The following is a 27,557-nucleotide window of genomic DNA, read 5'->3' as shown; positions in this document are numbered from 1 at the left end:
CTCTCTGCTCCCCTAGGGCCTGGGCTGCTCACATCCATCGCACTGAGGAGGGTCCCATTGGGGGGCGCCTCCTCCGTCCTATCGAGTTATCCCAGCGAGTGTTGGCGGGGACTGAGCCTCCTGCTTGAGGTAGTTGTTTTTACTCCCAGTCCCCAGGCTCACGAGCCCCACGCGCGCTCAATCTGCCCTCCCGCTTCTCCTCGCCACTCCGAGTTCTGCGCCCTCGAGATCCAGCGCATCCGCGGGGTGGGCGGGTCCTGGCGGCTCTTTGCCCTCTTCCAACATGGCCGCCTCTGCCTCTGTGACAGGCAGGGTCACGTGGGCAGCCTCGCCTATGAGGTCGCTGGGGCTCGGCCGGCGATTGTCCCTTCCCGGACCCCGTCTCGAGACGGTGACTGCCGCTGTCAACCCGAGCCTGAGCGATCATGGCAACGGGCTCGGGCGGGGAACGCGTGGCAGCGGCTGCAGCGGCGGCAGTTTGGTGGCGGGCTGGGGCGGCGGAGCGGCGGCGGCGGCGGCGGTGGCACTGGCACTGGCCCCGGCCCTGAGCGCCATGCGGCGGGGCAGCTCCGAGAGCGAGCTGGCGGCCCGGTGGGAGGCGGAGGCGGTGGCTGCGGCCAAAGCGGCGGCCAAAGCTGAGGCCGAGGCCACAGCGGAGACGGTGGCGGAACATGTCCGCGTGGACGCGGGCATGGCCGGGGAACCGGAGTGCAAGGCAGGGGAGGAGCAGCCCAAGGCCCTGGCTCCGGCCCCGGCGCAGCCCAGTGCGGCTGAGGAGGGGGACACCCAGGTCCTTCAGCGGCCGCCGCCCACGCTGCCCCCGTCCAAGCCGAAGCCGGTGGAGGGCCTCCGCCCGCACGGGAAGCCCCGGGGCAAGGGCCGAAGCTGCAAGCGGAGCTCGGGCCACGGTTCCAGCGAGAACGGCTCCCAGCGGCCGGTCACCGTGGACAGCTCCAAGGCCAGGACCTCCCTGGATGCCCTGAAGATCAGCATCCGCCAGCTCAAGTGGAAAGAGGTGAGGCCCGGCCCGACCCGGCCGCGTGGGCACAGTGGGGTGGACAGGACGACCTCAGAGGTCTCGGCACGGCCCAGGTCAGGTCGGCGGGCGAGGGCTGAGCTCCTGCGGTGCACCACGCTCGGGCCTGCTTGTCAGCCGCAAACTGCTCATCCTTCAAGGCCTACCCCCCAAAATCACTTCCTCCAAGAGGGCCCCCCAGACCCCTCCAGGTCAAGTTAGCCACTCACTCCTCTGCCTCCCTGCAGCTCTTTTTATGTCTCAGCCATCAGCATTTGCCTCTGCTTGTAGATATGTGTACGTCTGTCTCCCCCACCAGCTTGTGAGCCCCTGGGGCCCCGGACCCGCTCTCTCACTTCTTCATTGAAGTTATATTTGTTTAGCACTTGCTGTGTGACTCTTGGGCAGAGGAACAGTTTTTCTTTTGGAGGCAGACAGGCCTAGGGTCTCACTACACTTTGCTACTTAGCTGTGTGACCTTGAGTAAGTTGCTTCACCTCTTCGGCCTATTACCTTCTCTGTAAAGTGAGGCCAATTATACTTATCTCATCATCTTGTTAGCATTAGAAGACTCACTGCGTAGTGTTTTATAGCACAAGTCTGCAATAAATGGTAACTTACGTTACCACCTTCTCCTTTCTCTCTTCTTCCACCATCATCACCATCACCACCACCAGCACTACCACTGTCATCATCATCAGTGTAGGCACTGTATTTTATATTCCAGGCTTGGCTTACAGCAGGTGTCAGTAAGCAGTGAATGAAAGGGTGAATGAAGACATGAGTTATCATCCCTGAGCCCATTTTAGACTGGCAGGGGATGGGATGTAGCACCAGTGACTCTAGAGGTGTCTGTTGCAGTTGGCTGAGTGGATAAAGCCATTTGACTTTATTTGCAGCATATTGGGTATTTAATGTGCTTTCAGGAGTGTCAGGAGTTTGATTAAGGATAGCTGAGTGTGGACACAGCCAGTGGTAACAGGGATCTGCTGCAGGTAACAGAGGACTCAGGTTCTTAGCCCTGTGCCTTGGCTATGGTAGAAGCTTGGTAATGGTTTCACTAAGTTGGAACATACAGAGAGATGGCCACAGAAAGGACTGATGTGGTCAGAGGGTTGATGTCCCAATAGGAAAAAGTGCATTTGGTTTGGAGGGACGTCAAGGATCAGGCAGAACCGACTTCCAGGTGGATAGGGGGTAGCCGTTGGAGAAGTCTGACTCCAAGTGTCTGGGCCCCCAGCCTTGGGGCTTGGGATTCAGAGGGGAACTTTCATGCTGGGGAAACTTGGGGAAAACAAAGGCAGGCTCTCAGTTCTAAAGTATCTGGGTTTCTAGGCAGGGTCCCAGGTCCAGGCCAGAGATATGAGGGCTAGAAAAGGCACAACTGGACAAGTTGTCAGTGCCGTGGTCTTAACGAAGGGAGAATCCAGCAAATGAAACCAAGCTATAAAGTCAGGCTAGGCAGATTGGCCCAAGTGGGGCCTCCACTTAGCTTATCCCTGTGGGAGAGAGAGACATGAAGCAGGCCAGATCTTGTTTGCTAGGAGAGATGGGGCCAGATGGACTAATACATCCCAGCCCAGGTTCGTTCACTCATTCCGTAAATGTCCACTTTGGAGGTGCCAAGTTCTTTGCTGGGCCCTGGGAACCAAACATACTTAAGATGTGACCCTTGCCCCCAAGGACTTCATAGTTCAATAGGGAATAAAACACAAGTAAAGGAATAATTGCGGTCATTACAGGTCATTACATTGCTGCTGCATCCTGAAATGCTCCCTTTTCATTTATTTGCATGGCTTACTCTTGTCACTTCTTTAGATGATACCTTCCCCATCAATCTCCAGCCCTTGGTATTTATTTATTTTTCTATAGTGCTAAACTTCGCCAGGCATTATATTATGTATTGCTTGTTTATTGTCTGTTTCCCTCACTAGAATGTAAGCTCCATGAGGGCAGGGGCTTTGTTTTGTTTATTGCTGTACCCGCAGGTACTTGGCACATAGAAGTTGGTCAATAAATATTTGTTGAATGAATGAATACATTATGTGATGAGTGTTTCTGTGTGAAAGTAGAAATGCTGCGGGAGGTAGAGGAGGGGCACCCAGGAAGGACTTCCTGGAGGAAATAAACCCGAGCTGAGTTGTGAGTGCTGAAAATGAACTGGAGTTATTTAGGGGCATGGACTTTGGATCCCTGGTTGCAGGAGTGGTATGGGCAAAGCAGAGCCCCTTTCAGGACTTTCAGTATGGCCGGATCATAGCCTGGGAGGTGGAGTGGTAAGAGATGGGGCTTCAGAAATGAGCAGGGATCAGATCATGTGCCATGCGATGGGATTTGGACCTGTTTGGGGGAGGAAGGCTATGTGAGCCATTAACAGAATTTTGACGTTCTTCCATTTATCAGGGCAAGTCAGTTAAACCCTTGAGGCCTCAGTTTGCTTATCTGTAAAGTAGGGGTGGGCAGAGCTAATTCAGCGGTTTCCAGTCTTTCTACTTTGGTAGCCGCATAATGGTAATGTTGATCTACATGAGACTGTTGCACTGGTCGACCCCAGTGGGTAGGCTTTTTCCAAGGCACTACCTGTAACTGCTTCTTCCACCTCCAACCCTGCCTTTTTTTTCCTGCTCAGAGAGCACATTGGCATATAGGTGGAGACGTTTATTCTAGTATATTTTAAAACATAATTCACTGAGTGTGGTGGCTCATGCCTGTAATTCCACCTACTTGGGAGGCTGAGGTGGGAGGATCACTTGAGTCCAGGAGTTTAAGGATGCAGTGAGCTATGATTGTGCCGCTGCACACCAGCCTGGGTGACAGAGCAAGACCCTATCTCTAAAAAAAGTATTGAAAATTAAAAAAACAATTCACTTGAAACAATAAGACTCTACTATTAGGCTTTTGATTATTACTGTCACCCTTCCTCATTAGTGCATGAAGTCCTGAGGGCAGGGGTGGTATCTGACTTATGTCCCTAATGCACAGCATATTCTAGGTGCTCAATAAATATTCATCAAATGAATTATGGAATATTTGCAACAGAGCTTACATCACATCTTGACACCCTAGTGTGGAGGTTGAAAAGTGCCAGAGTAGCTAAACTTTAAAGTTCCTTCCTGCTTTAAACTATGATTATAGTATTCTTAGTACCTCCTACAAAGTTGACTGTATGAAAACTAACATATACATATATCCCTGGTACTAACAAAGTGCAAACACATGACCTTCTTATGCCTGCCTTTCCCCATCTGTTATGAGGTGATATTGGATGAGATAATCTTGAACTCCCAGCGCTGTTTTAGGAGCAAGAACTTCTACTGGGGGCTGTGGTGCAAGGGTGTGAGCAACAGTATCTCTTGCAGGCCATGCTGTGTTGCTGTGGGTTTGGGGAGTACTCAGGTGGCTGGCTTTGGTGGGAGTGGATGAGTAGCCCCGGTAAGAAATAAGGTCATGAACACCAACCAGAGTGAAAGCTGTGTCTCCTTTTATGGGTGCATAGTGAGGAGCTGTATATCACCGTCCACTTTAACAGGGTAGGACTGAGCCAGCATGTGAATTCAGAAGTTTGCTCAGCTGCAGGGCACACAATCTCGCTTCCTTTTTCACTTTTTTTTTTTTTTTTGAGACAGGGTGTCGTTCTGTCATCCAGGCTGGAGTGCAGTGGTGCTCTCTTGGCTCACTGCACTCTCACTACAACCTCTGCCTCAGAGGTTCAAGCAGTTCTCCTGCCTCAGCCTCCTGAGTAGCTGCGATTACAGGCATGTGTCACCATCCCTGGCTAGTTTTTGTATTTTTAATAGAGATGGGGTTTCACCATGTTGGCCAGACTTGTCTTGAACTCCTGACCTCAAGTGATCTGCCTGCCTCGGCCTCTCAAAATGCTGGGATTACAGGCGTGAGCCACCACCCCTGGCTCCTTTTTCACTTTTCCTTATTCCACATATGTTTAACAACAACAACAACATGATAATAAATCTTTATATAGCTCTTACTCTGTTCCAGGTGCTGTTTTAAGTGCTCTACGTATATACAATTATTTGATTCTCCCAACAACTCAGTAAAGTAAGTGCCTTATTGTGTCCATTCTGCAGATGAGAACATGGAAGTACACAGAGGTTAACTTACCTGAGGCCACATAGCTAGTAAGGGACAGAGCTAGCATTTGAAATATGCATTCCATTTGAAACCAGGCTTCAGTTGTGTGCTCTCTATTGGTAAACACTGGGCTGGAGGTCGCAGATGTAGATGTGAACAGGATACACTCCTTGCCCTCCAGGAGCTCCTGGTGTAGAAGGAGGAATACATGCAAACAGACAGTTACAGTTTGGTCTGGGAGTTGAGTGAGTCAAGGATGTTCCATACAGAGTAGGAACAACAAGGCAGGCAGTATGGACCAGGTTTTACATGCAGGATGGGATGATGGCAGCTGAGGGAGCATATAGGGGAGTGGAGAGCGATGAAGAAGCCAGATCACAGAGCATGGTGAAGGCCATGCCAAGAAGCTTGCGCTTCTGACTGAATTTAATCACAGATCGCTTGCCTTATATAGACCCGGCCTCCCTTGCCCACTCTCCTTCAGTCCCAAGTGAACCATGCCAGCCCTCAGATGATTCAGTTTGCAGTCATACCCGTTCTGGCCGGGTCTAATTTAACTGTGTCCACAATGTTAAATTTGTTTCTGAAAGGGAAGGATCACAGATGTTAGCTCTGTAAACTTGTAGACAAGACTGGAGTTACTCTCAAATAGCAAAATCATGTTTACAGAGTCACCACTGAAGTTGCAACATGAAAGAAGGCATGGTTTCTGGTTCACCGCAGATGCTCAATGTTTATGGATTTGTATGGTCTTCTTCCCGTCCTGTGAAGACTCCCCATCTCCTGTGGATTCTTCTGTCATTTTGCTACCCTCATTAAAAAACACCTTAGAGGAAAGACACCATAGAGAGTAGACGCCACTTTTGTTGTGAGCTGCCCTCTTTGGAGATGTAGGTTGTGTTTATGTGCACAGTGGTGCCATGGCCACCAGCTAATGTGAATGAGGGCTCTGAGAGATTTCATAGCGGGACATTTGTTGATGATAGTTTGAATAAGCCCCTGTCCCGAGATCTATTACAGTATAAAGTCTTTGTTTCAGAGACTCCAAATCATGCATTGTTCCCTGAAATTTATCCAGCCTTTCTTTAGAACAAGTATACACTTATTATATTGTCCTACTTACAACTTGTATAATATTAGTTACTGTTTATTAAATAGGGGTTATGTGCAAGGCATTGTACTGTTTTATGCTTGTGAAAAATTGTATTGAGAGGCTGAGGCACGAGAATTGCTTGAACCCGGGAGGCGGAGGTTGCAGTGAGCTGAGATCGCACCACTGCACTTCAGCTGGGATAACAGAGTGAGACTCTGTCTCAAAAAAAAAAAATTGTATTGAGTATTTACTATGCATTATTTATTTAATCCTTGCAACAACCCTCTAAAATAGACTGCACTGTCATCTTCAACTTACAGATGAGGGAACTGAGGCTTAGAGAGGGGCTGGTACAGGGCCAGCCCATGGCCACACAGATAACCAGTGGCAGAGCCATCCAGGGCCTGGGCTTGTAGCCAGTTTTCAATCATATACCTTCTTCTTTGCTAATCCTTTGCAAAAACCATTGTGCAAGGAGTTATTCTATTATCATCACTATCATCATTACTATTCTCAAGTAACAGCAGAAGAAACTGAGGTGGGCACAGCAAGTAAGTGAGAAAGTCAGGGTTCAAACGGTAGCCTTTTTTTTGTTCCAAAACCCACTTTTAAGTGTTTTATGATTCTCTACTTCTTAACCTTCCCATTCCTCATTTGACCCATAATTCAAGTCACCTTGGAGTTGGTCAGAATCAGGAGAGCAATAATGCAAATAGGACTTAAAATAAAGCACACTGAAATATATCCTGCCTGGCAGAGGGAGCATTTGGTTCCTGCGCCTTCCAAATCTTGTCTTGCTGCTGCCCACAGGGGAGATGCAATTCCTGTGCCATTTGACTAGCTGGGTTGCCTTCCTCATCTGTGGAATGTGAGCCTGCTATTTGAATCTTTCTGTCTCGGATTCCTTCTGGAAGAAGGTAGAGTATAAAGTGAAATATTGGGTAGTCTAATCTTTCCTCCCTTTCTATTTTCAATGATCGCCATTGCAACTTACTGCCCATTTTAAAAAAAAGCACCATATTTAAAACACTATATGCCCTACTCCATCAAATGTTCTCCTTCCACAGATACATTATTTTAATGTCTAATCTATTGGAATTTTTCCTTTGCAAGTTAAACTTGTCATAACATAAAAATCACAATTCACTACCACTGTTATTTGAACGATACAATCCGTGTAATAGCTTCATGAATCCACACCAACTCCTTAAACAATCCTTTAAAAGACAATAAATTCAAGGGGCTCACATTCAAGCTCTATAACTCCTATAAATTAAACTCGTGTCTGTGTTTTTAAGCAGGTGTTGTAATGGTTAGGCTGTTTTCTGTGTTATAAAACATACAGTGTATTGTGCCACAATTTTGGTAGTGTTTTGGATTCTGGTTTTGTATCAGCAGAAGTTTAAGGGAAAAATTTAATCATGCATTTTATTTTTTATTTAAATCTGTTCTTGAACATATTGTAAAAGTAATTGACCACTGTTTAAGTGCCTTCTCTCAAGGGGAAGTGTTGTATTTTGTAGTTGGCATGGGCTTTGAAATCAGACAGATGTGGGTTAAAATCCTTGCCTCTGATTGCTTGTGTGACTAAACTCTGTACTAAATACAGAACCTCTCTGAGACTCAGTTTCTTCAGCTGTAGCAATGGGCTAGTGCTATCTATCTCACAGAATTTTTGTGAGAGTAAATGAGGGAATGTATGTAAATTGACTTAATCCAATGCTTGGCACACTGTAGGTATTCAGTGTTGATTGTTTTCTTTCTATCATGTAATTGCAGGCTTGGTTATTTGATCTATTTTTTCTTAAACAGGGGGAGAATTTAATATAAAATGTAGTCCATATATGTATGTTATTGGTTAGTCAGAGCAGGTGTGACCAGCTAATTTGACTTATCTAATAGATATTTTGAGATCTACTTTGTGCCAGGCTGTATTTGGGATCTTGGGGATACAGCAGATGACACAGCCACTCACAGATGGCTGCAGCGTAAGGGACAGTTGCATTTTGGGTGAATGTCAACTTGATGTAGTCTAGGTTTAAGATGTTAAAAAATAACACTGATTTCATGTTTTTTTCTTTTTAAATCTATTATACTTCTAAAGTTTCCTGAGTCTAATTGAATGTTTTAAAGTCTCCATTCTGGACCTGGTGCCTATGTCATACTTTGTTTTTTTGTTTGTTTGAAATGGAGTCTCGCTCTGTTGCCCAGGTTGGAGTGCAGCGGTGCGATCTCAGCTCACTGCAACCTCTGCCTCCTGGGTTCAAGCGATTCTCCTGCCTCAGCCTCCTGAGTAGCTGGGACTACAGGCGCCTACCACCATGCCCAGCTAATTTTTGTATTTTTGGTAGATATGGGGTTTCACCATGTTGGCTAGGCTGGTCTCGAACTCCTGACCTCAGATGATCTGCCCGCCTCAGCCTCCCAAAGTGGTGGGATTACAGGCGTGAGCCACCGCGCCTGGCCTGTCTCATACTTTGGTATGTTAATTATGTACATCACCACGGGAAACTCATTTTAGCCGTTTAAGTGACATCAGTATCTTGACTTTGGGTTTCACAGGGAAAACAGATGTTCTTCTACATGAAAGTACCCACCAGCTGTGTGGAAAAGATACAAATTTTCTGGGTCACGCAGTGGCTCCGTGCCCCTGGACAAGTTGCTTTACCTCATCTCTAAGACTGAGTATAAAATACTAGCTAGTTGTTGTGAGGATGAAGCCAGAAAATCTTAAAAGTGCCTGGCACTTTAAAGTAAGAATACATGTTGGTTTGACTTTCCCTCTGGTGAATCTCTATGACATCTTAATTAAATTTTGTAACAGAAAAATGGATGGTGTGAACAGGCAGATCAGCTTGCCATCCTCTAATTAGGTTTGAACCCCTCCTTTCCTTGTGGTTGTTCCTCTGAAGCCGAGTCACGTCCCTGAGATTCCTCCACAGAGGTTATTGTTTTGCTGGAGAGAACGATTAGGTTTCTCTATTCCAGGAGGACTTGCATCTCTCCTTCCTCCTGGTATCAAATCGTGCCTTGCCAGCTGCTGCCGCTGCCGTTTGCATGCGTGTTTGTTCCCCTGGGTGTTTCTGAACCATTATCTAGTAGTTTTTATAAATGCTTTATAAGTCCTTGCAGGCATTTCTGGCGGCTTCCTTCCCTCTCGCATATGCTTCTCTGTCATCTGAATAAAACCTTCGCACCCTTAATGAAGCTGGAAGAATGGGCAGTTTATCTCCTATGTAGTCTTCCCTGGGTACGGTTTTGCTTTTCAAATAAGTTCCTCAGTACATCTGCCTAGAACTCTGATGAAGGCCAGTTTTCCTATTTTGTTCTTTATACTCATAGGGAGATTCTATTTCTCATTGTGTCAGAACTGTGGGTTATTGGAATTTTAAAAAACAGTGGACAATTTTTTGGACATCTTAGATTATGTATAAATAACTTCGTTCCAATTCCGGAAATAATATATGCTTATAAAAATTTATACTGTTCCCAAGCATATAAAATAAAAACTGGAACAAACCACCTACCCCATCCCCCTCCCTTTCCATCCTCCCCTCTAATTCCACTTCTGAGAGGTGACACCAGAATCCCAATTTGATATGTATCTTTACAGACTTCTTTCTTTTTTTTCGAGATAGAGTCTTGCTCTGTCAGCCAGGCTGGAGTGCAGTGATGCAATCTTGGCTCACTGCAACCTCTGCCTCCCGGGTTCAAGCAATTCTCCTGCCTCAGCCTCCCAAGTAGCTGGGATTATAGGTGCATGCCACCACACCTGGCTAATTTTTGTATTTTTAGTAGAGACAGGGTTTCACCATGTCACCCAGGCTGGTCTTGAACTACTGACCTTGTGATCTGCATTCCTTGTCCTCTCAAAGTGCTGGAATTACAGGTGTGAGCCACTGTGACTGGCCCAGATTTTTTTCTTATTCTTGTACATATCAGGATGGCTAAGTTGTGCTATGGTAAGAACCACAAAATAGCAGTGGCTTAATACAACCAAAGTCTATTTCTTGCCCATGCTATGGGTTCAATGGGGGCTGGTGGGGTTGGGGAGCAGGGGTCTCTCATCATCTTGGTTATTGAGATCGTGGTCTCCCATTGTGACACCTGCTTTCATGAGTCACTGAGGGAGGGAAAGAGCATGTGGTGGTGAATTTGCACTGGTTTTTAAAACGTCTACCCAGAAGTGATGCATCACTTGGGCTCACATTTGATTCGCTGAAGCAAGTTACAGGGCCATGGCTAACCTCAGAGGGATGGGGGATGCGCAATCCCACCGTGAGGGTGTAAAGAGGAGAATCAGGCTATTTGGTAAACTGTGCTAATTACCACCATGATATCATATGTAGAGATACAAATATATGCTGTATATAAATATAAATATACACATATTTTATTTTTTCTTTCTAGAGAGGGTCTTGCTCTGTCACCCAGGCTGGAGTGTAGTGGCGCAATCTCGGCTCACTGCAACCTCCACCTCCTGGGCTCAAACCATCCTCCCACCTCAGCAACCCTCGCCCCCCAGGAGCTGGGACTACAGGTGCACACCATGCCCAGCTAACTTTTTATATTTTTTTGTAGAGACAGCATTGTGCTATGTTGCCCAAGCTAGTCTCCTGGGCTCAAGTGATTCTCCTGCGTCGGCCTCCCAAGGTGCTGAGATTACAGATGTGAGCCACTGTACCCAGCAGCTATTTCATTTTTTAAAATGCTGCAGTTATACCATATAGATAGTGTTTGGCAACTGCTGTTTTAGCAGTACCTCATATACATCTTTCTCTGTTAGTATATATAGATTCATTTCATTTTAACAACCTAATAGTCCATTTTATATACCACAATTTATTGACAGTTGTTGTTTCTACGTGTTTTCTTTGCTATTACAAAGAGTGGTGCAATTAACATCACCCTTCAGACTCTTTTTTTTTTTTTTGAGACAGAGTCTCACTCTGTCACCCAGGCTGGAGTGCAGTGGCACTATGTTGGCTCACTGCATCCTCCACCTCCCAGGTTCAAGCAATTCTCGTGCCTCAGCTTCCAGAGTAGCTGGGATTACAGGTGTGTGCCACTATGTCTAGCTAAGTTTTGTATTTTCAGTAGAGATGGGGTTTCACCATGTTGGCTAAGCTGGTCTTGAACTCCTGACCTCAAGTGATCTGCCCCCTCTTGGCCTCCCAAAGTTTTGGGATTACAGGCGTGAGCCACTGCACCTGGCCTTTTCAGACATTTTAAGTGTGTATTTGTGCAAATACTTCTGTAGAATAAATTCCTAGGAATTGTTGGATGAAAGGGCATATGTGCTTTATATTTTGATTGTTACTATCAAATTGCCCTCAGCAGGGTTTGAGACTGCCTGTTTTTGCATATCTGCTCCAATACTATATACTATTCATCTTGTGTATCTTTGCCAGACTGACAGGTACAAATGTGTTCTTTTAATTTACATTTCTCTGATTGTCAACAAGGTTAAACTTTTTGCATAAGTTAATTTGTCATTTGTCTTGCTTCATCTGTGAAATGACTGAATCTATTTTTTGTTCATTTTATCTTTTGGGTTGTTTTGTTTATGTTTTTTCTTATTGGTTTGTAAATATTATGGTTACTTTTTATCTCATATGCATTGTAAATATTTCCCCCTGTTGGTTATTTAAATGTCTACCAAATATTCATTTGCCTTGCATGATCCACATTACAATTAAAAAATTTCTTCTTCTCATTCGCTAAAAACAGTCCTTAATTACTTTTGACTTGTTAGCTCATGAAGGCAGAAGAAACACATAATTCTGCCTTCAGGTGCTATGAAATACCTAGTGAATTAAGAGATTGTGTGGAGAGGCTTAGAGTTTTCCATATCCATGGAACTGGATATTTTATATGAAACTTTCACATAGATTTATCTAACATGACTTTGACTTTGTGCAGTAAGTATGGTAGATTTCATTATTTCTGTTGTACAGATGTCCCTGCATCTATAGATTTGGGTTTGAATCCCCACCAGGTATTAGTTCTGTCACATGGGGCATCATGGTACTTAGGGGGTTATTCCATGTTAATCATATATGTAACATGTATGGCAAAGTCAGTACGCAATCAGTGTTTGTTCTCTTTCAACTCTTCCACTCTTCAGAGGTGTTAAGAGACACACAGCTTAGATCTAGAGGCTGGCTCTCCTGGCTTGTAGGCCAGGTCTTTTTCTGGTGGACTGTATTGCTCCTCTGAAGAGAGTGTGAGTTCCTGGCCCTTTTAGAAATAAGAACATCAGAGTTAGTGTTTACATAAGTCCTTCAGTGCAGGACTGGGCTTTGAGCCTGGATGTTGGTTTTATTTAAAAAGCACATTTCTCACTTATATAAATAATCCTTGTACATTGCTTAAAAATTTGGAAAAAATATTTTTAAAACATTTATAGTCCTACCATTGAGATGGAATGACTGCTTTCACGTTCAAGCATTTCTTTCCAGTATTTCTTCTGGGCATATATATTTTTTTGTTTTACAAATCTGATACAATTTTATTGTATCATTAACATTAATGCCCACATTATAATTTAAACATTTTTCCTTGCTATACAACTTTTTGTTAATGTCATTGTAATTGCTGCAAAATATTTCATTCAGTGGGTTGTATTTCATTATTTATTTTCCTGGTATTAAATGTTTAGATTGAACCCTCTATTAAAAATTATTCAGGAATGTGCTTCCTTCCTATATTTCATGTTCTTTTCTTTTTCTTTTTTTTGTCTTTAGAGACAAGGTTTCACTCTGTCACCCAGGCTGGAGTGCAGCAGCATGAACATAGCTCACGGCACCCTTGAACTCCTGGACTCAAGTGATCCTCCCACCCCAGCCTCCAAACTAGCTAGGACTAAAGGCGTGCGCCCCCATGCCAGCTAATGTTTGTATATATATATTTTTTTTTGTAGAGATGGGGTCTCCATATGTTGCCCAGGCTGGTCTTGAACTCTTGGCCTCAACGATCCTCTGGCTTGAGCCTCCCAGATTGCTAGGATTACAGGTGTGCGTCACTGCACCCAGCATATTTCATATTACTTTCTTAAGCTAACTTTCCAAAAATGAAATAATTAGACCACACGGAATATACATTTTAAGGCTTTTGGAATATATGGCCAAATTGCTTTCCAAAATAGTTTTAGCAATTTATGCTCAGCTCTGAGGGTTCCTATAAATACTTACTTTTGAAGAATATAATGACAAATACTGGAGAAGAGAGTGAAACAAATGAATCTTCTCCAACCTATGGGCCCTGTCTTCACCAAATGCTTAATTCTAATCATCAGTGCATAGTTCAAAGTGGGGCATTTTGATATGGCTATTTTGGTGTGGCCATTATGCCTAATTTGAAACAGCCGTATCACAATGTAAACTCACTCTTTTTAACATTCAAATAATGTATTCAGTAGACATGCTTGGCTTTCTCTTTATCCTTGACCTTCTTTTTTTCTTTTTAAAATAAAAAGAGGTGGTGTCTCACTATGTTGCCCAGGCTAGTCATGAACGCCTAGCCTCAAGTGATCCACCTCGGCCTCCCAAAGTGCTGGGATTCTAGGTGTGAGCCACTGTGCCTGGCTCATCCTTGACCTTCTCATTAGTTCTAACTCCTTATGTCATCCCTGATCTTCTACCCAGAGGTAGGGCTTAAGCATTTCACATACTTTGGCAGTTTTATTGCCAAAAGTTTTGATAGGTGATTTCTTTTTTTTTTTGGAGACAGAGTCTTGCTCTGTCGCCCAGGCTGGAGTGCAGTGGTGCGATCTCAGCTCACAGCAACCTCCACCTCCTGGGTTCACACCATTCTCCTGCCTCAGCCTCCTGAGTAGCTGGGACCACAGGCGCCCGCCACCATGCCCAGCTAATTTTTTGTATTTTTAGTAGAGACGGGGTTTCACCGTGCCAGCCAGAATGGTCTCGATCTCTTGACCTCATGCTCCACCAGCCTCAGCCTCCCAAAGTGTTGGGATTACAGGCGTAAGCCACTGCACCCAGCCAGTTTTGATAGGTGATTTCTTAGGTTTTGTCAAAATATTTCTGGAGTTAAAAAAAAGGGGGGGGGGTACATTAAGAGCTGCATTAAAATGTCATATGCCATCATTAGCTATTAGGGAAATGAAAATCAAAACCACAGTGAAATACCACTTCATACCTATTGGGTTATCTATAATAAATAAGACAGATAGTACATGTTGGCAGGGATGTGGAGAAATTGGAACCCTCATACACTCTTGGTGGGGCTGTAAAATGGTGCAGCCATTTTGAAAAACAATTTGGCAGTTCCTCAAATGTTAAACATCCTAGCAGTTCTCTCCTGATATATACCCAAGAGAAACCCAAGAGAAACGAAAACATATGTGCACAAAACAACTTGTACACTAATGTTCATAGTAGCATTATTCACAATAGCCAGAAAGTGGAAACAATCCAAATGTCCACCATAAGGTAGTATGCAACCTGATGGAAGCTGTAACAGTACTCTAAACTTTCTTCATAAGAATGACCTTTGTTTTTTTCAGGGAAATTTTGAATATTTTCCTGAAGAACAAAGTTCAGACTCCTTATGAAGGCTCCATATGACGCTTTTCACAACCCAAGATGCATTATGTCTTGGTGGGTGTAAGCATGAGCTCTAGACCTACACAGATAGGGGTTTGAAACAACTCAATGTGTAACTTTTGGCATCTTTTGCTCTGAAACTCAGTTTCTTTTTCTGTAAAATGGGCATAATACAACCATATTTCATGGAGTTATTTATTGCCAGCATAAAAAGCTATAATCATGTAAAGTGCCAGGTACATAATGAAGACTCAGTTGAATATTTAAAAAAATTAACACTTGGCCCTAACCTTCTCTAGGCTTATTTCCCATATTCCTTGAACTTTATGCACTACTGACACCACACTGCATGTGGTTTGCTTGAGCCTTCATGCTGTGCTATTCCTCTTGACCTTTGTTCATGTTTTTCCTCCTCTGAATGCTCCCTCCCTTTGTTTGGCTACCTTTTTACGTATCCTTCAAGAATTAAGTTTTACCTCATGTTTTCCATATATCTTCCCTGACTCCCACACACATGCCCCAGGCTAGGCTAAGTCCCCTTCCTTGGGTCATTTAGAGTATTTTATATGTATCTCAATTTGATTAGTTTTTTCAAAGAAGCAACTTTTGACTTAATTGATCATCTCCATTGTATCTTTTTTTCTATTTCATGGCTTGCTGCTCTTTATTACTTCTTCTCTTCTACTTTTTGAGGTTTATTTTGTTATTCTTTTTCCAATATTAAGTTGGCTGCTTTGCTAATAAAAGCACTCAAGACTACAAATTTGCCTCTAACTACTGCTTTAGCTACACCTATGAGTTTTATTATGCAGTATTTAAAAAATCACCTTGTAGTTCTATGTATTTTACATTTTCATGAAGATTTCTTCCTTGACCCATAGGTTATTTAGATTTGTGTTTCAAGAACATTTCTAAGCAAATAAGGTTATTTCTACTTATCTTTTTGTTATTAATTTCTAACTTAATTTCATTGTGGTTAGAGGATGTTTTTTCTTTCCTTCCTCCCGTCTTTTTTTTTTTTTTTTTTTTTTTGCAGGTTTTTGCTTTATGGCCTAATACATGGTCAGTTTTTGTAAATGTTCCATGTATGCTTGAAAACAACATGCATTCTCTAGTTATTGAAAGCAATATTTTACATATGTATGTTAGATTAACTTATGAATTGCATTATATAAGTTTTGTAGCCCTGATTTTTGTCCAATATTTTACATATGTGTGTTAGATTAACTTGTGAATTGTGTTATATAAATTTTATGGCCCTGATTTTTGTCTGATCTATTAAGAGTTATGTTAAAAATTTCTTCTGTGATTGTGATTTCATATCTTTTTTAGTTGATTTTTTTTCTTGTTCATTTTCTCCCTGCACTAGTCTGGAAGTTACATATTCTATTTTTATTCTTCTATTGATTACTCTAGAAAATTTAATATGTGTGTATAATTTCACAAAGCCTAAGGTTACTGTCTTTATTCTCTTTTTAACAACGCAAGGATCTTTAGTATGCTTTTTCATTTTGGCCACATCACTTCTGACATATATGCATTTGTTGTCCAATATTTTAGTCCTATCTTATTCTTTTTTGAACTTCACAAATTAGGCGTTATTGGTATTTTATATAGTCTGTGTCCTTTTGAGTTACCCACATTTGCCATTTTCTTTGTTTGCTGTTCTATTTTACAACTCAGACCTACCTTCTGGGGTGATTTCCTTTCTCTTGGAAGTATGTTTTAATAAACTCAGTTTTTATTTGTCCAAAATTACCTTCATTTTCTCCTCGTTCTTGAAAAATAGTGTTGCTGTACATACTGCTCTAAGTTGATAGCTATAGGGTCTCAGCACTTTGAAGATATGCCACTGTTTTTTCATTTCCATTTTGCTGTTGAGAAGTCAGTTGTCAGTCTAACTTTTTCTTCTGCTAGTAAAATGTCTTTCCTTCTAGCTGTTTTTAAAATCCCTTTGTCTTAGATGTCTTCGCTGTCAGTAAGACATTTCTAGGTGAGGATTTCTTCTGATTTATTCTTCTTGGGATTTGTTGGGATTCTTGTCTCTGAGGTTTGGTATCTTATCAATTATGGAAATACTGTCTCTCATCCACTCTTTCTCTTCTGTCTTTTTGGAATTCTGATTTAGATGTTAGGCCTTTTTTTTTTTTTGATGGTGATCTTATGTTCCTTGGAACTTTACTTGCTGATCATTCTTTGAGGCTTAGGTTTCAAGTTAGAATCTTCCTTTTATACAGATGCCTCAGGGGGCTTTACTACCCAGAACACTTAAAACTACATTTTTTGGTGTTAGACTTTTCTTTTGGTTATAGGTGTAGGATGAATTCTGACTCCATACTTGGATAGGAAGGTATCATGGTTAGACATTCTGAGCAGAGACTTATTCCTTTTATTTCCCCTTTCCTGAGGCAAGGCCAAAACACAGAAGGTTTGCTTCCAGTTTCACCCACTGAGGATGTGGCATTTCAGAAGGCCTGGCTTGGTATGGGAATTTCCAGTCTAATTCTTGCCTTGCCAGCAGACACTCGGGGGCCAGACCACATGCAGAGGCCAGACCACTGCCAACATGTACAGGGAGCAAGATAACTACACTTTTAAAAAGATCGCTCTGGTTGCCTTATGGAGGATGGCTTACAGACGGCTTGAAGAGTGGAGGCAGAGAGGCAAGTTAGGATGCGATTATAAACCTCAGGAGAGAGGTGTTGGCCCTGGGACAGACAGAATGGTGGTGGATGGGGAAGATTATTGATTAAGATGATCTGTCTCTTCCCATAGACTGTAAGATACCCAGCCTCAGGGTGAGTATCATCACAAAGATGTTTTTCATCTCTGAGTCCTTCCAGTGCCTGGCACAGAGAAGGCATTCACAGATGCTGATTGAATTGAACTGTGGAATCAATAATGGTTCTAGAGCTGATTTTTTTCTACCTTCTAAATGACTATTTTCCTTAAAGGGAAATTACATGAAGGGATTCCAGGCAGTGAACTCATGCCTGTCTCTGGCATTGCGAAGCCCAGTCCAGAAATAGAGAGCCAGCTGTTTGTAAGCCCAAAAGCCTTAGGTTTTGGAAGGGTTTACTTTCCATGATAACATAGCTTTCTTTAGCCTGTGCACTTGTTCCTTACTTAAGGAGTCTCAGACTCTGCTTGAGATTACTTACACAAAACCTTACCATCTTACTGGATTTTTATGGCATTTTCTTAGAAATTACTAAACTTTATGACTCTCTAGGCAGGTTGCAAAGATGTTCCTCTAATGATATATTACAGCTATGAAAAATTCTTCCTCCTAAGGCGTTCTTTTTGGAAAAATGCTCTGTGTTTAGAGAATGAAGGGAGAGGCAAGTAGTTCCTGCTGTGTGACAGTTTAATAAGCTTTAGCTGGTCACTAAGAACTGTTATTCTAAGAATGTATGCAACACTTTTCCATTAACTGTGCAGAAGTATTTCTAGAAGGTATGGTAAAATAAAGCATATATATGTGATTTTTAACTTTTGAGGCCTGGAAGTTCTTTATTATTCATTCAACAAATATGTGTTGAATGTCTGCTGTGGCCCAAGGCTTGTGCAAGGCACGGGTCATCACTATCAGACACCATCCCTGTGATCCCTACTCGCCCATCGTGTTCTTTTGTGTGAATTAGAAAAAGGCACCATTCCTCAAGGAAAGAATATTAAATTCGTCAATATAGTACTTACATATCAATAGCAAATTTGTTACAACAATGGATTATTAATGATAAATAAATGTTGGTTATTAATATTTATGTAGCATTGTTGATTTGAACTTGAAATTCAAAAATATTCTGCCACAGTAAGCAAACAGCAGATTATTGAATTACAATATGAATGTGAATCTGATACCAATGAGGGATTTTTAAAAAAATTTAAAGGGACTCATCAATCATCTATCAAATGTCAAAGCAGATCCCTATTTAGAAACACAGACTATTTTAGATATGGTTACATCAACAAGGTCTTTTTTTTTTTTTTTTTAAGAGACCAGGGTGTCTTGCTGTCTTGCCCAGGCTGGAGGGCAGTGGCACAATATCAAATTCTTGGGCTCAAACCATCCTCCTACCTCAGCCTTCCAAGTAGCTGGGACTAGGCGCATGCCAACCCACTCAGCTATTTTTTTTTTTTTTTTTTTTTGTAGAGACGAAAGTCTTATTGTATTGCCCAGGTTGCTCAAACTCCTGGTCTCAAGTAATCCTCCTGCCGCAGCCTCCCAAAGTGCTGGGATTGTAGGTGTGAGCCACCATGCCCAGCACATGGTCTCTTGATTATTGAATTTGTCAAAGGGGAACAATACATACTGGCTTATTAAAATAAGACATGACTGCCATTGCCAGAAAATTCTTGTTGTAAATAAAAAAACCACCCAAATATAAAATCATCTGATGTTAGTTTACAAAACCAAAATATTTCTCAATTCCCAGTTTAAATCAACAAGTACCTTCATGATGACAATATGTGTTATACAATAACTTACATTTGTTATCATGAATAATCCATTTGTTATACAGCTTATAATTATAAAAATATTCCATATGTTAAAGTGTTAAAGATGTTTACCTGTGAACAGCATCATGGCACTCTTTTTTTTTTTTTTTTTTTAAATTGAGACGGAGCCTTGCTCTGTTGCCCAGGCTGGAGTGCAGTGGCACGATCTCGGCTCACTGCAACCTCCGCCTCCCAGGTTCAAGCAATTCTCCTGCCTCAGCTTCCCAACTTGCTGATATTATAGGTGCACACCACCACACCTGGCTAATTTTTTGTATATTTGGTAAAGATGGGGTCTCACCATGCTGGCCAAGCTAGTCTCAAACTCCTGACCTCAAATGATCCACCTGCCTCAGCCTCCCAAAGTGCTGGGATTACAGGTGTAAGCCACTGCACCCAGCCAGCATCATGGCACTCTTGTACATGACTTAAAAAGCCACACATGGTGGCCTTGGATGCTCTGTGCTGGGGGAAGCAGACGTAGCTGATGAGTCCACTGTGGGCTGCTAAGAGCCCTATTGGAAGTATGTACAAATATGGTGGGTGACAGAGGAAGGCAAGATGAGGTCAGCCTGGAGGTAGAGAAAGGCTTGTGTGAATGAGAGGCTTCTGGGCAAGTAAGGTCCATGGCCTTTTTAACATATTTTGGCTGTAAGTAGCCTTTAAGCCTTCTTTCCTGGTTCTGGCTACTTTCTGGATACATGAGATAGCTGTGTTCCAGATTGGTGAGGTGTTTCTATCTTTAGATAGACTGTCTGATCTTCTTTCTGCCTGCCTACAGCTTCCCCTGTCTTCAGGTCTCAGCTTAATTCTCACTTTCTTTAAGAAGCCTTCCCGGCTCCTTCCTTCCCCACCTTGGGTTGATGCTCCTGCTTTGTGCTCCTTCAGACCCCATCATAGCATGAATCAACTTTATTGTGGTGATTGCTTGTTTGATTTTCTTTCTTTCCCACAAGATTTTATTTTATTTTATTTCATTTTCTGAGATGGAGTCTCACTTTGTTGCCCAGGCTGGAGTGCAGTGGTGCAATCTTGGCTCACTGCAACCACTGGCTCCCAGGTTCAAGCGATTCTTGTGCCTCAGCCTCCCGAGTAACTGGGATTACAGGTGCATGCCACCATGCCTGGCTAATTTTTCATATTTTAGTAGAGATGGGGTTTCACCATGTTGCCCAGGGTGGTCTCAAATTCCTGATCTCAAGTGATCCGCCTATCTCAGCTTCCCAAAGTGCTGGTATTATAGGTGTGAGCCACCACCCCTGGCCACCCACCAGGTTTTAAATTCAACAAGTGCAAGGGCCACATCTGTCTTGTTCATTATTGTTATTATTGGATCCTCATACTGCACAGTGCCTGATAGATGATATAATCAGATTTTGATAAATATTGGCTGAAGTAATTTTCTCATTCATTCCTCAAACATTTTCTAAGCCCTTACTTTGTGCCATGGACCCTGCCAAGTGCTGGGCAAACAAAGAAATGACACCCTGCGTGTCCCTTCCCCAGAGAGCTCCCTCTCTGCTTATTACTATCCGGTGTAGGAAGCGCGATGTTACAGGGAAGGAGGAGGGGAGGGACGGCTGGCTTAGGTTAAGGGTCAGAGGGGTTCTCCTCTAGGATGCACCTCTGAGCTGGATCTGGAGGATGAGGGGTGAGCAAGGGAGCAGGGGGCAGGGGCTCAGCATGGATTGTGGCATGGTGGCAAGCGAGAACACTGGGTGTTTAGGAGACTGCAAACTTTTATTTTTTTGAGACAGAGTCTTGCTCTGTTGTCCAGGCTGGAGTGCAGTGGCACGATCTCAGCTCACTGAAACCTCCACTTCCCGGGTTCAAGCAATTCGCCTGCCTCAGCCTCCCGAGTAGCTGGGATTACAGGTGTGTGCCATCACACCCTGCTAATTTTTGTATTTTTAGTAGAGACGAGGTTTCACCATGTTGACCAGGCTGGTCTCGAACTCCTGACCTCAAGTGATCCACCCACCTCAGCCTCCTAAAGTGCTAGGATTACAGGTGTGAGCCACCGCGCCTGGCTGACTGCTAACATTTTACTCCGGCTGGATCACAGGATATGGGAGGAGAGTGAAGGGAAGGGATCAGAGAGGTATGCAGGAGCCAAGTCATACAGAACTAAGCTGCAAGCAGAGACCTCTAGGGAGCCATTGGAAGGTATCTATTTTAAACTTTTAGAGGCTGGGTTTTGCTATATTGCCCAGGCTGGCCTCGAACTCTTGGGCTCAAGTGATCCTCCTGCTTCAGCTTTCTGAGTAGCTGGGATTATAGGTGCATACCATCATGCAGGCCTACACTGGAAGGTTTTAAACAGGGGTGTGTGTGTGTGTGTGTGCGTGTGTGTGTGTGTGTGTGTGTGTGTGTGAAAAATCTGATTTGTATATTAGAAAGACCCATCGGGCTATGGTGTGGAGTGTATTTAGGGGTTGCAGTGGTGAGCTGGAAGTGGGGACACCCTCCTTGAGGGCAGAGAGCATTGCTTCCTCCTCAGTCTCTAACATCTGGCGAGTAGCTGGTGTCCAGTAAGCACTGAAGTGATGCTTTATGATGGAGTCAATCTGCAGAGACAGCAAGGTAGGATTCAAAAGTCCTTTATTGCAGAATGGCAGCAGAATCACTGCTGTCACTTTACTGAGTCTCCCGCAACCCTCTGAGTGAGTAGGGGAATAGCATTAGTTCCACTTTTCAGGCCAGGTACCTGATCAGGCCTGACCAGAGGACATGTCCCTGGTCACACAATCTTTGTGGGTGGCAGGTCAAGCACCTTCTCCTTCATCCCGTGCTGCACCTAGGGGCTGGGCTGGGGGGTGGCAGCAGTGCTGGGGAGGGCGAGGCTTGCTGGTGTCTCTCCTCTCTAGGGACCACCCTCCTCCTTTCTGCTGAGGAAGCGGCCCAAAGAGGCATCTCCAGGTTTCCAGCCACAGAGGGCCATCTCACATGTCCCCTCCAGGCAGTGGTGCCCCCTTTCTTGCATCTCCTTCCAGGCAGAGAGAGACGGAGACCCAGGGGGCAGCCGAAAGCTGTCTTCACCAAAGCAGCGGGGAGAGATTTGTGTGCGGCTCGCATTCTCATTGCCTGGGTATCATGCTGCTATTTAATAAAGGCCTCATTGCTTGAAGGGCCATTAAGTAACCAATGACATATTTCAACCTCACCGAGGAGGAAAACGCAGAGTTAAATCAAATTCAGACCGTGTGGAAGTAAAATCCTAAAGAGACTATTCACATGCACGCCCTCTCCTAAGGGGAAGGGAACAAGCCATGGGGTCCACTCTAAGCCAGGCACTGGATAGATGCTTTCACATTAGTTTTCTTGCTTAAAAAGTTCCAGCAACACTGACAAGCAGAGACTGTGCTGTCAGTTTTGTAGGTGAGGAAATGGAGTGCCTGAGACACCGGCCAGTTAGAGGTAGAACTATCCTCTCAGCCCTTGGTCTCTGATCACACGGTGCCTGCTCCTTCCATGATACCATGCTGCCCTCCTGTGGAGCCTGTCCTCTCCATAAGACAAGCAGTGATTGCTTTTCGTGCCAAGGCTGAATGGCAGGGAGGTCAGCAGCCTGTGCCCGTGTACACCGTACACCGCCTGAAGGTAGGAACCCCTCTGTGTGCCTCCACACCCTGGCACGATGCTGCACACATAGCCAGATGAAGTTTGGTAGGTTCTTCCTGCCCTGAGGAGGGGAGCGCTGGCCTTTGCTACCCTCTCATCACATTCCTTTTGTCTGTCCTTCCGTCTCCTTCATTCCTCTGTCCCCTCAGAGACACTCGTCCAGCCCTACTGGAAGATCATTTTGAGTCCATCCCAAGACCTTTGCTGGGTAGTAATGAGCAGGTAGATGAATCAGGTTGTGATTCTTCCTCGGGGTGTCACATTTAAAAGGAGACTCTGGATGACAACTTTGTCTGCAGGGGCCAAGGGGACAAGGTATCTCAGGTGGGATGAGGGCTGTGGAGTTGATGTTCTCACACTCAGTTTTTGCTCGTGTCCTGGAAAAGCACCTCAAGCCCTCCCTAGCCAGCCTCACCCCTGCCAGGCTTGCCACTGCCCCCACCCCCTGTTGTGCTGTGGCCTAACAGCCCGAGGTAGTTGTGCCACCAACCTTTGCTCACACAGAGCTCTTGGCCTGGAATAACTTTTGTTACCCTGACTCCCTGCTGGCTGAATTGGAGCCCCTTTCAGTATCCAGCTCAGTTATGATATCCATCTTGAAGCCTCACCTGCCCTGCAGAAGGAGCCACTTCTTCCTGTCTTGTCAGAGCCCTTGGTGTGTCCCTCCCTCTATATGTTGCTCTTCATTGGGGATAATGATTTGCTTAAGAGCCGTGTCTCTCACTAAACCCTAAGAAGTTTGAGGACAGAGATAGTGTTCTGTTGTGCGTGTGTGTGTGTGTGTGAGATTCTCTATGCCTGGCCTAGAGTAGGTGCTCAGGAAGGGATTGTGACCCAGGAGAATGTGAGAATGTATAAGGTGGGGCCAGCGGTGCCATGATGAGCAGGAGCAAGTCCAGTCCTATTATTCTCCTCTCTCTGTCCTCTGGCCTCCTTCCAGGAAAGGCTGTTTTTGTGTGGGGTCACACTGCTGGGTCTTCTCTGGGGCTGTCCAGCAGGGGTGTTCATCTACCCTCACCTGGGAGAGTGACCAGACTGCACTACCTCGGAGTCCCATCCCTTCTGGCCCTTCTTTTGTTGTTGCTGTTGTTTTTTTGAGACGGAGTCTCACTCTGTCACCCAGGCTGGAGTGCAATGGCGCGATCCCACTCACTGCAACCTCCACCTCCTGGGTTCAAGTGATTCTCCCGCCTCAGCTTCCTGAGTAGGTGGGACTACAGGCATGCTCCACCCCGCCCGGCTAATTTTTGTATTTTTAGTAGAGACGAGGTTTTGCCATGTTGGCCTCAAACTCCTGACCTCAGGTGATCTGCCTGCCTCAGCCTCCCAAAGTGTTAGGATTACAGGCGTGAGCCACCATGCCCAGCCCCTTCCAGCCTTTCTTGTCTTCTGTCCTGAACCCCTGGCTGACTAGCAGTGAACAAATGAAAACTGGACACGCACGCTTTGCTTTGAAATGTCTCTGACCTAGCCTGAGGAGGTAGGGCTTAAGTACTTGGGGAGTCTCCCACTGCACAGGTAGGGACCATGCTATTCATCTCTGTATTCCCAGCCCCTTAGAACAGTGCCTGACTCACAGGAGTTGCTCAATGATGATTTGTTGAACACAAAGGGGTTTTGCATTTCTTGGTCTCTTGTTTTCTTTGTTCACTGTGTGTATTCACTTGAGTAGGATAAACAGTTGTAACGAGTAGGCCCAAATGTGTAAGGTCTCAACATCTGGAAGTCTATTTCTTACTCTTGTGATATGCGCCACTTTCACCTTGGCAGGTTCATCATTCAGGGGCCCAAGATCCGTCCATCTGTGGCTCTGTCATTCTCTGGGGTCTCTGCATCACCCACACCCAGGCAGCAAAAGGGGACAGAGCATGAAGGAGCACATACAGGAGGTTTTTATAAGTGAGCCCAGGAAGTGGTGCATGTCACTTCTGTCCCCATCCCACTGACTGGAACTCAGGCACTTGGTCACACCCAAGTGCCAGGGAGACTGGGGAATGTAGCCCAGTGTTTTGTCCAGGAATAAGAGGAAATGGATTTCGGTGAACACCCCCCAGTATCTGCCACAATGCAGTGTAGAAAAAGCGCAGGATTTGGAGTCGGCCAAAATCACCTTCAAACCCAGGCTCTGCTTCTTACTAGCTGAGTGCATTTGGGTGAGTGATTTAACTTCTTTGAGCCTTAGTTTCCTCAGCTGAGTGATGGGGTATAATAACCCCCACCTTAGAGGAGGGTTGAGAGATAATGTTGGAACAGTCTCAGTGGTACATAATAAGTATCCAACAGTATAACTATTACTATTAATACTATGTGGACTTTTATCTTTATTATTACTGTATATCCCAGTTTTATTGATTAGCAATTTAATAACATGCACGTGATAATGAATTTACATAGTAGACCAGTACATCCCACCTATAGTTCCCTTCCTCAGAGGCAAACCACCTGGAGCAGTTTTCTTGGTCTGTTTCCAGAGATATACATATCTAGGTATATATTGTATAAATAGCCCTTTTTATGTACCTAATGTTTTAATATAATCCACTCGATTCTGTACCTTTTATATAATTTAGTAACATAACTTAGCTATTGTTTTGTATCGTTATATATTGATTTACTGCATCCTTTTTCGTGGCTACATCACATTCCATAATACAAATGTACCATCATTTACTTAATTAATGCCCTATTGACACACCCTTGGCTACTTACAGGGTGTTACCACCGTATGTAAAGCTGCAATGACCATATCCTTGTATATATGTCTTTGTGTACTTGTGTAACAATATCGTAGGATGAAAATCTAGGAATGACATCATACATTTAATTCTCTTCAAAACTAAGGTATAAAATTTGGAATGTTTTCACTCTGGTAACTATTGTGGAGTGAAAGAATTAGGACTTGAGATTTGGCTTGTCATAAGAAGTGGGAAATTAAGTACATTGTTTACATTTAAAACCTTTTGCTCAGGCTGGGCATGGTGGCTCACACCTGCAATCCCGGCACTTTGGGAGGCAGAGGTGGGTGGATCACGTGAGGTCAGGAGTTCAAGACCAGCCTGACCAACATGGTGAAACCCTGTCTCTACTAAAAATACAAAAATTAGCTGGGCGTGGCAGTGGGTGCCTGTAGTCCCAGCTACCTGGGAGACTGAGGCAGAAGATCTTGGCTGTAGTGAGCTGAGATCGCGCCATTGCACTCCAGCCTGGGTGACAGAACAAGACTCTGTCTCAAATAAATTAATAAATAAAAAATCTTTTGCTCACATAGAGTTTTGTATCCTCTTCTCATGGTGCCTTGGATTCAGATTCTGCAGCAGTAATATTGGCAGATTTATAAACCAATGCAAACCTACTCTTAGTGAGTTTATCTTCCCACATGAATAAGTTGTCTACCAGCTTTCCAAAGCCCATACCTGTCAAAGAAGTCGGATTCACCGTAATAGAAACAAAGTGCCTCTTTTGTTTTTGTTTTGAGTGGTAGAGAAGCAAACACATTTGGGGACTTTTCTGTGTTAGGGAGTTTTTATAGGTTATTTTATTAATTCTTGCAAATCCTTTGAGGTGCAATTATTATTCCTGTTTTCCAAACAAAGAAGGGGATGGGTTCACAAAGCTTGAGTGACTTGCCCAAGGTATGCAGAACTAGGATTTGAACTCAAGTCTTGATGTCATTATGATATGGGCTGGCTTTGTGTCCCTACCCAAATCTCATCTTGAATTGTAATCCCCATAATCCCTATGTGTCAAGGGAGAGACCAGGTGAAGGTAATTGAATCATGGGGGAAGTTTCTCCCATGCTGTTCTCATGATAGTGAGTGAGTTCTCATGAGATCTGATGGTTTTATAAGGGTCTCTTCCCCTTTTGCTTGGTACGTCTCCTTCCTGCCGCCTTATGAAGAAGGTGCCTTGCTTCCCCTTCTGTCATGATTTTAAGTTTCCTGAGGCCTCCCTAGCCATGCTGAACTGGGAGTCAAACCTTCTTCCTTTGTAAATTACCCAGTCTGGGGCAGTTCTTGATAACAGTAGGAAAACGGACCATACTACTCTGGACTTAATTAGGGGATTCAGCAGAACATTCCCGGATATCAAATAAGTTTTACTGATTGTGTAGACATTTGCTGATTTGCAGTGCTTCTGAGAGATTCTGTGGCCTCTCTAAGCTTAGTGGAGAAAGGGAGTCATGTCTGTTATGGCCCCAAACTTGGTTTTTAGCATGCTTAGTCCTAAAGTCATGGATCCAGCAATTCTCAGGTGACCAGTCCTGTCTTCATGGTCAGCTCTGCTGGTTTCCATCTTTCCATGGTCTCCACCCCTTAGTTCTAAGGCAAGATTGCTGTCTATATGACCCTGGACTCTGGCTCAGTGATTTTTTTTTGTCCTTCCCTGTTGTCTCCCACTCCACCCCCTGCACCTTTGATTAAACTTCTCTTGTGTCTTCTCTCTCTTAGTAAAGGGAAATCATTTAAAGCACTTTTTAAATTGGATGACATTATTATTACTAAGATGACCTATAAACCCTACAACCCTACCACCACCACCACCACCACCACCACCACCAACAACAACAACAACAACACTCTGCTCCCCAGTCCACCAGCCTTTGAGCTGGTGTCACTTCAGTCTGTAGTCTGCTATCATTTTTGGAACATGCATTCAGTTCTTACAG

General features: G+C 44.1%; 1 protein-coding gene across 2 annotated transcripts in view; it reads left to right on the top strand.

Moving 5' to 3' along the window:
• Window positions 1-283: 283 nt before the first annotated feature.
• The window catches only part of LOC115933269 (tubulin polyglutamylase TTLL11-like), a 118,335-nt gene continuing 91,061 nt past the window's right edge, over window positions 284-27,557 (top strand). For both annotated transcript variants that reach the window (XR_008678746.2, XM_055384031.2), the window contains exon 1: window positions 284-1,015. Coding sequence is in view for 1 of the 2 variants with exons in the window: in XM_055384031.2 (XP_055240006.1) it covers window positions 284-1,015 (732 nt within the window). In the remaining variant the exon portion in view is untranslated. The remainder of the gene's footprint in view (window positions 1,016-27,557) is intronic.

The sequence above is a fragment of the Gorilla gorilla genome, chromosome 3, assembly GCF_029281585.2.
Source record: "Gorilla gorilla gorilla isolate KB3781 chromosome 3, NHGRI_mGorGor1-v2.1_pri, whole genome shotgun sequence".
NCBI lineage: Eukaryota > Metazoa > Chordata > Mammalia > Primates > Hominidae > Gorilla > Gorilla gorilla.
The sequence above is the reverse complement of the archived record's forward strand: the minus strand, read 5'-3'. Positions and strand labels throughout refer to the sequence as shown.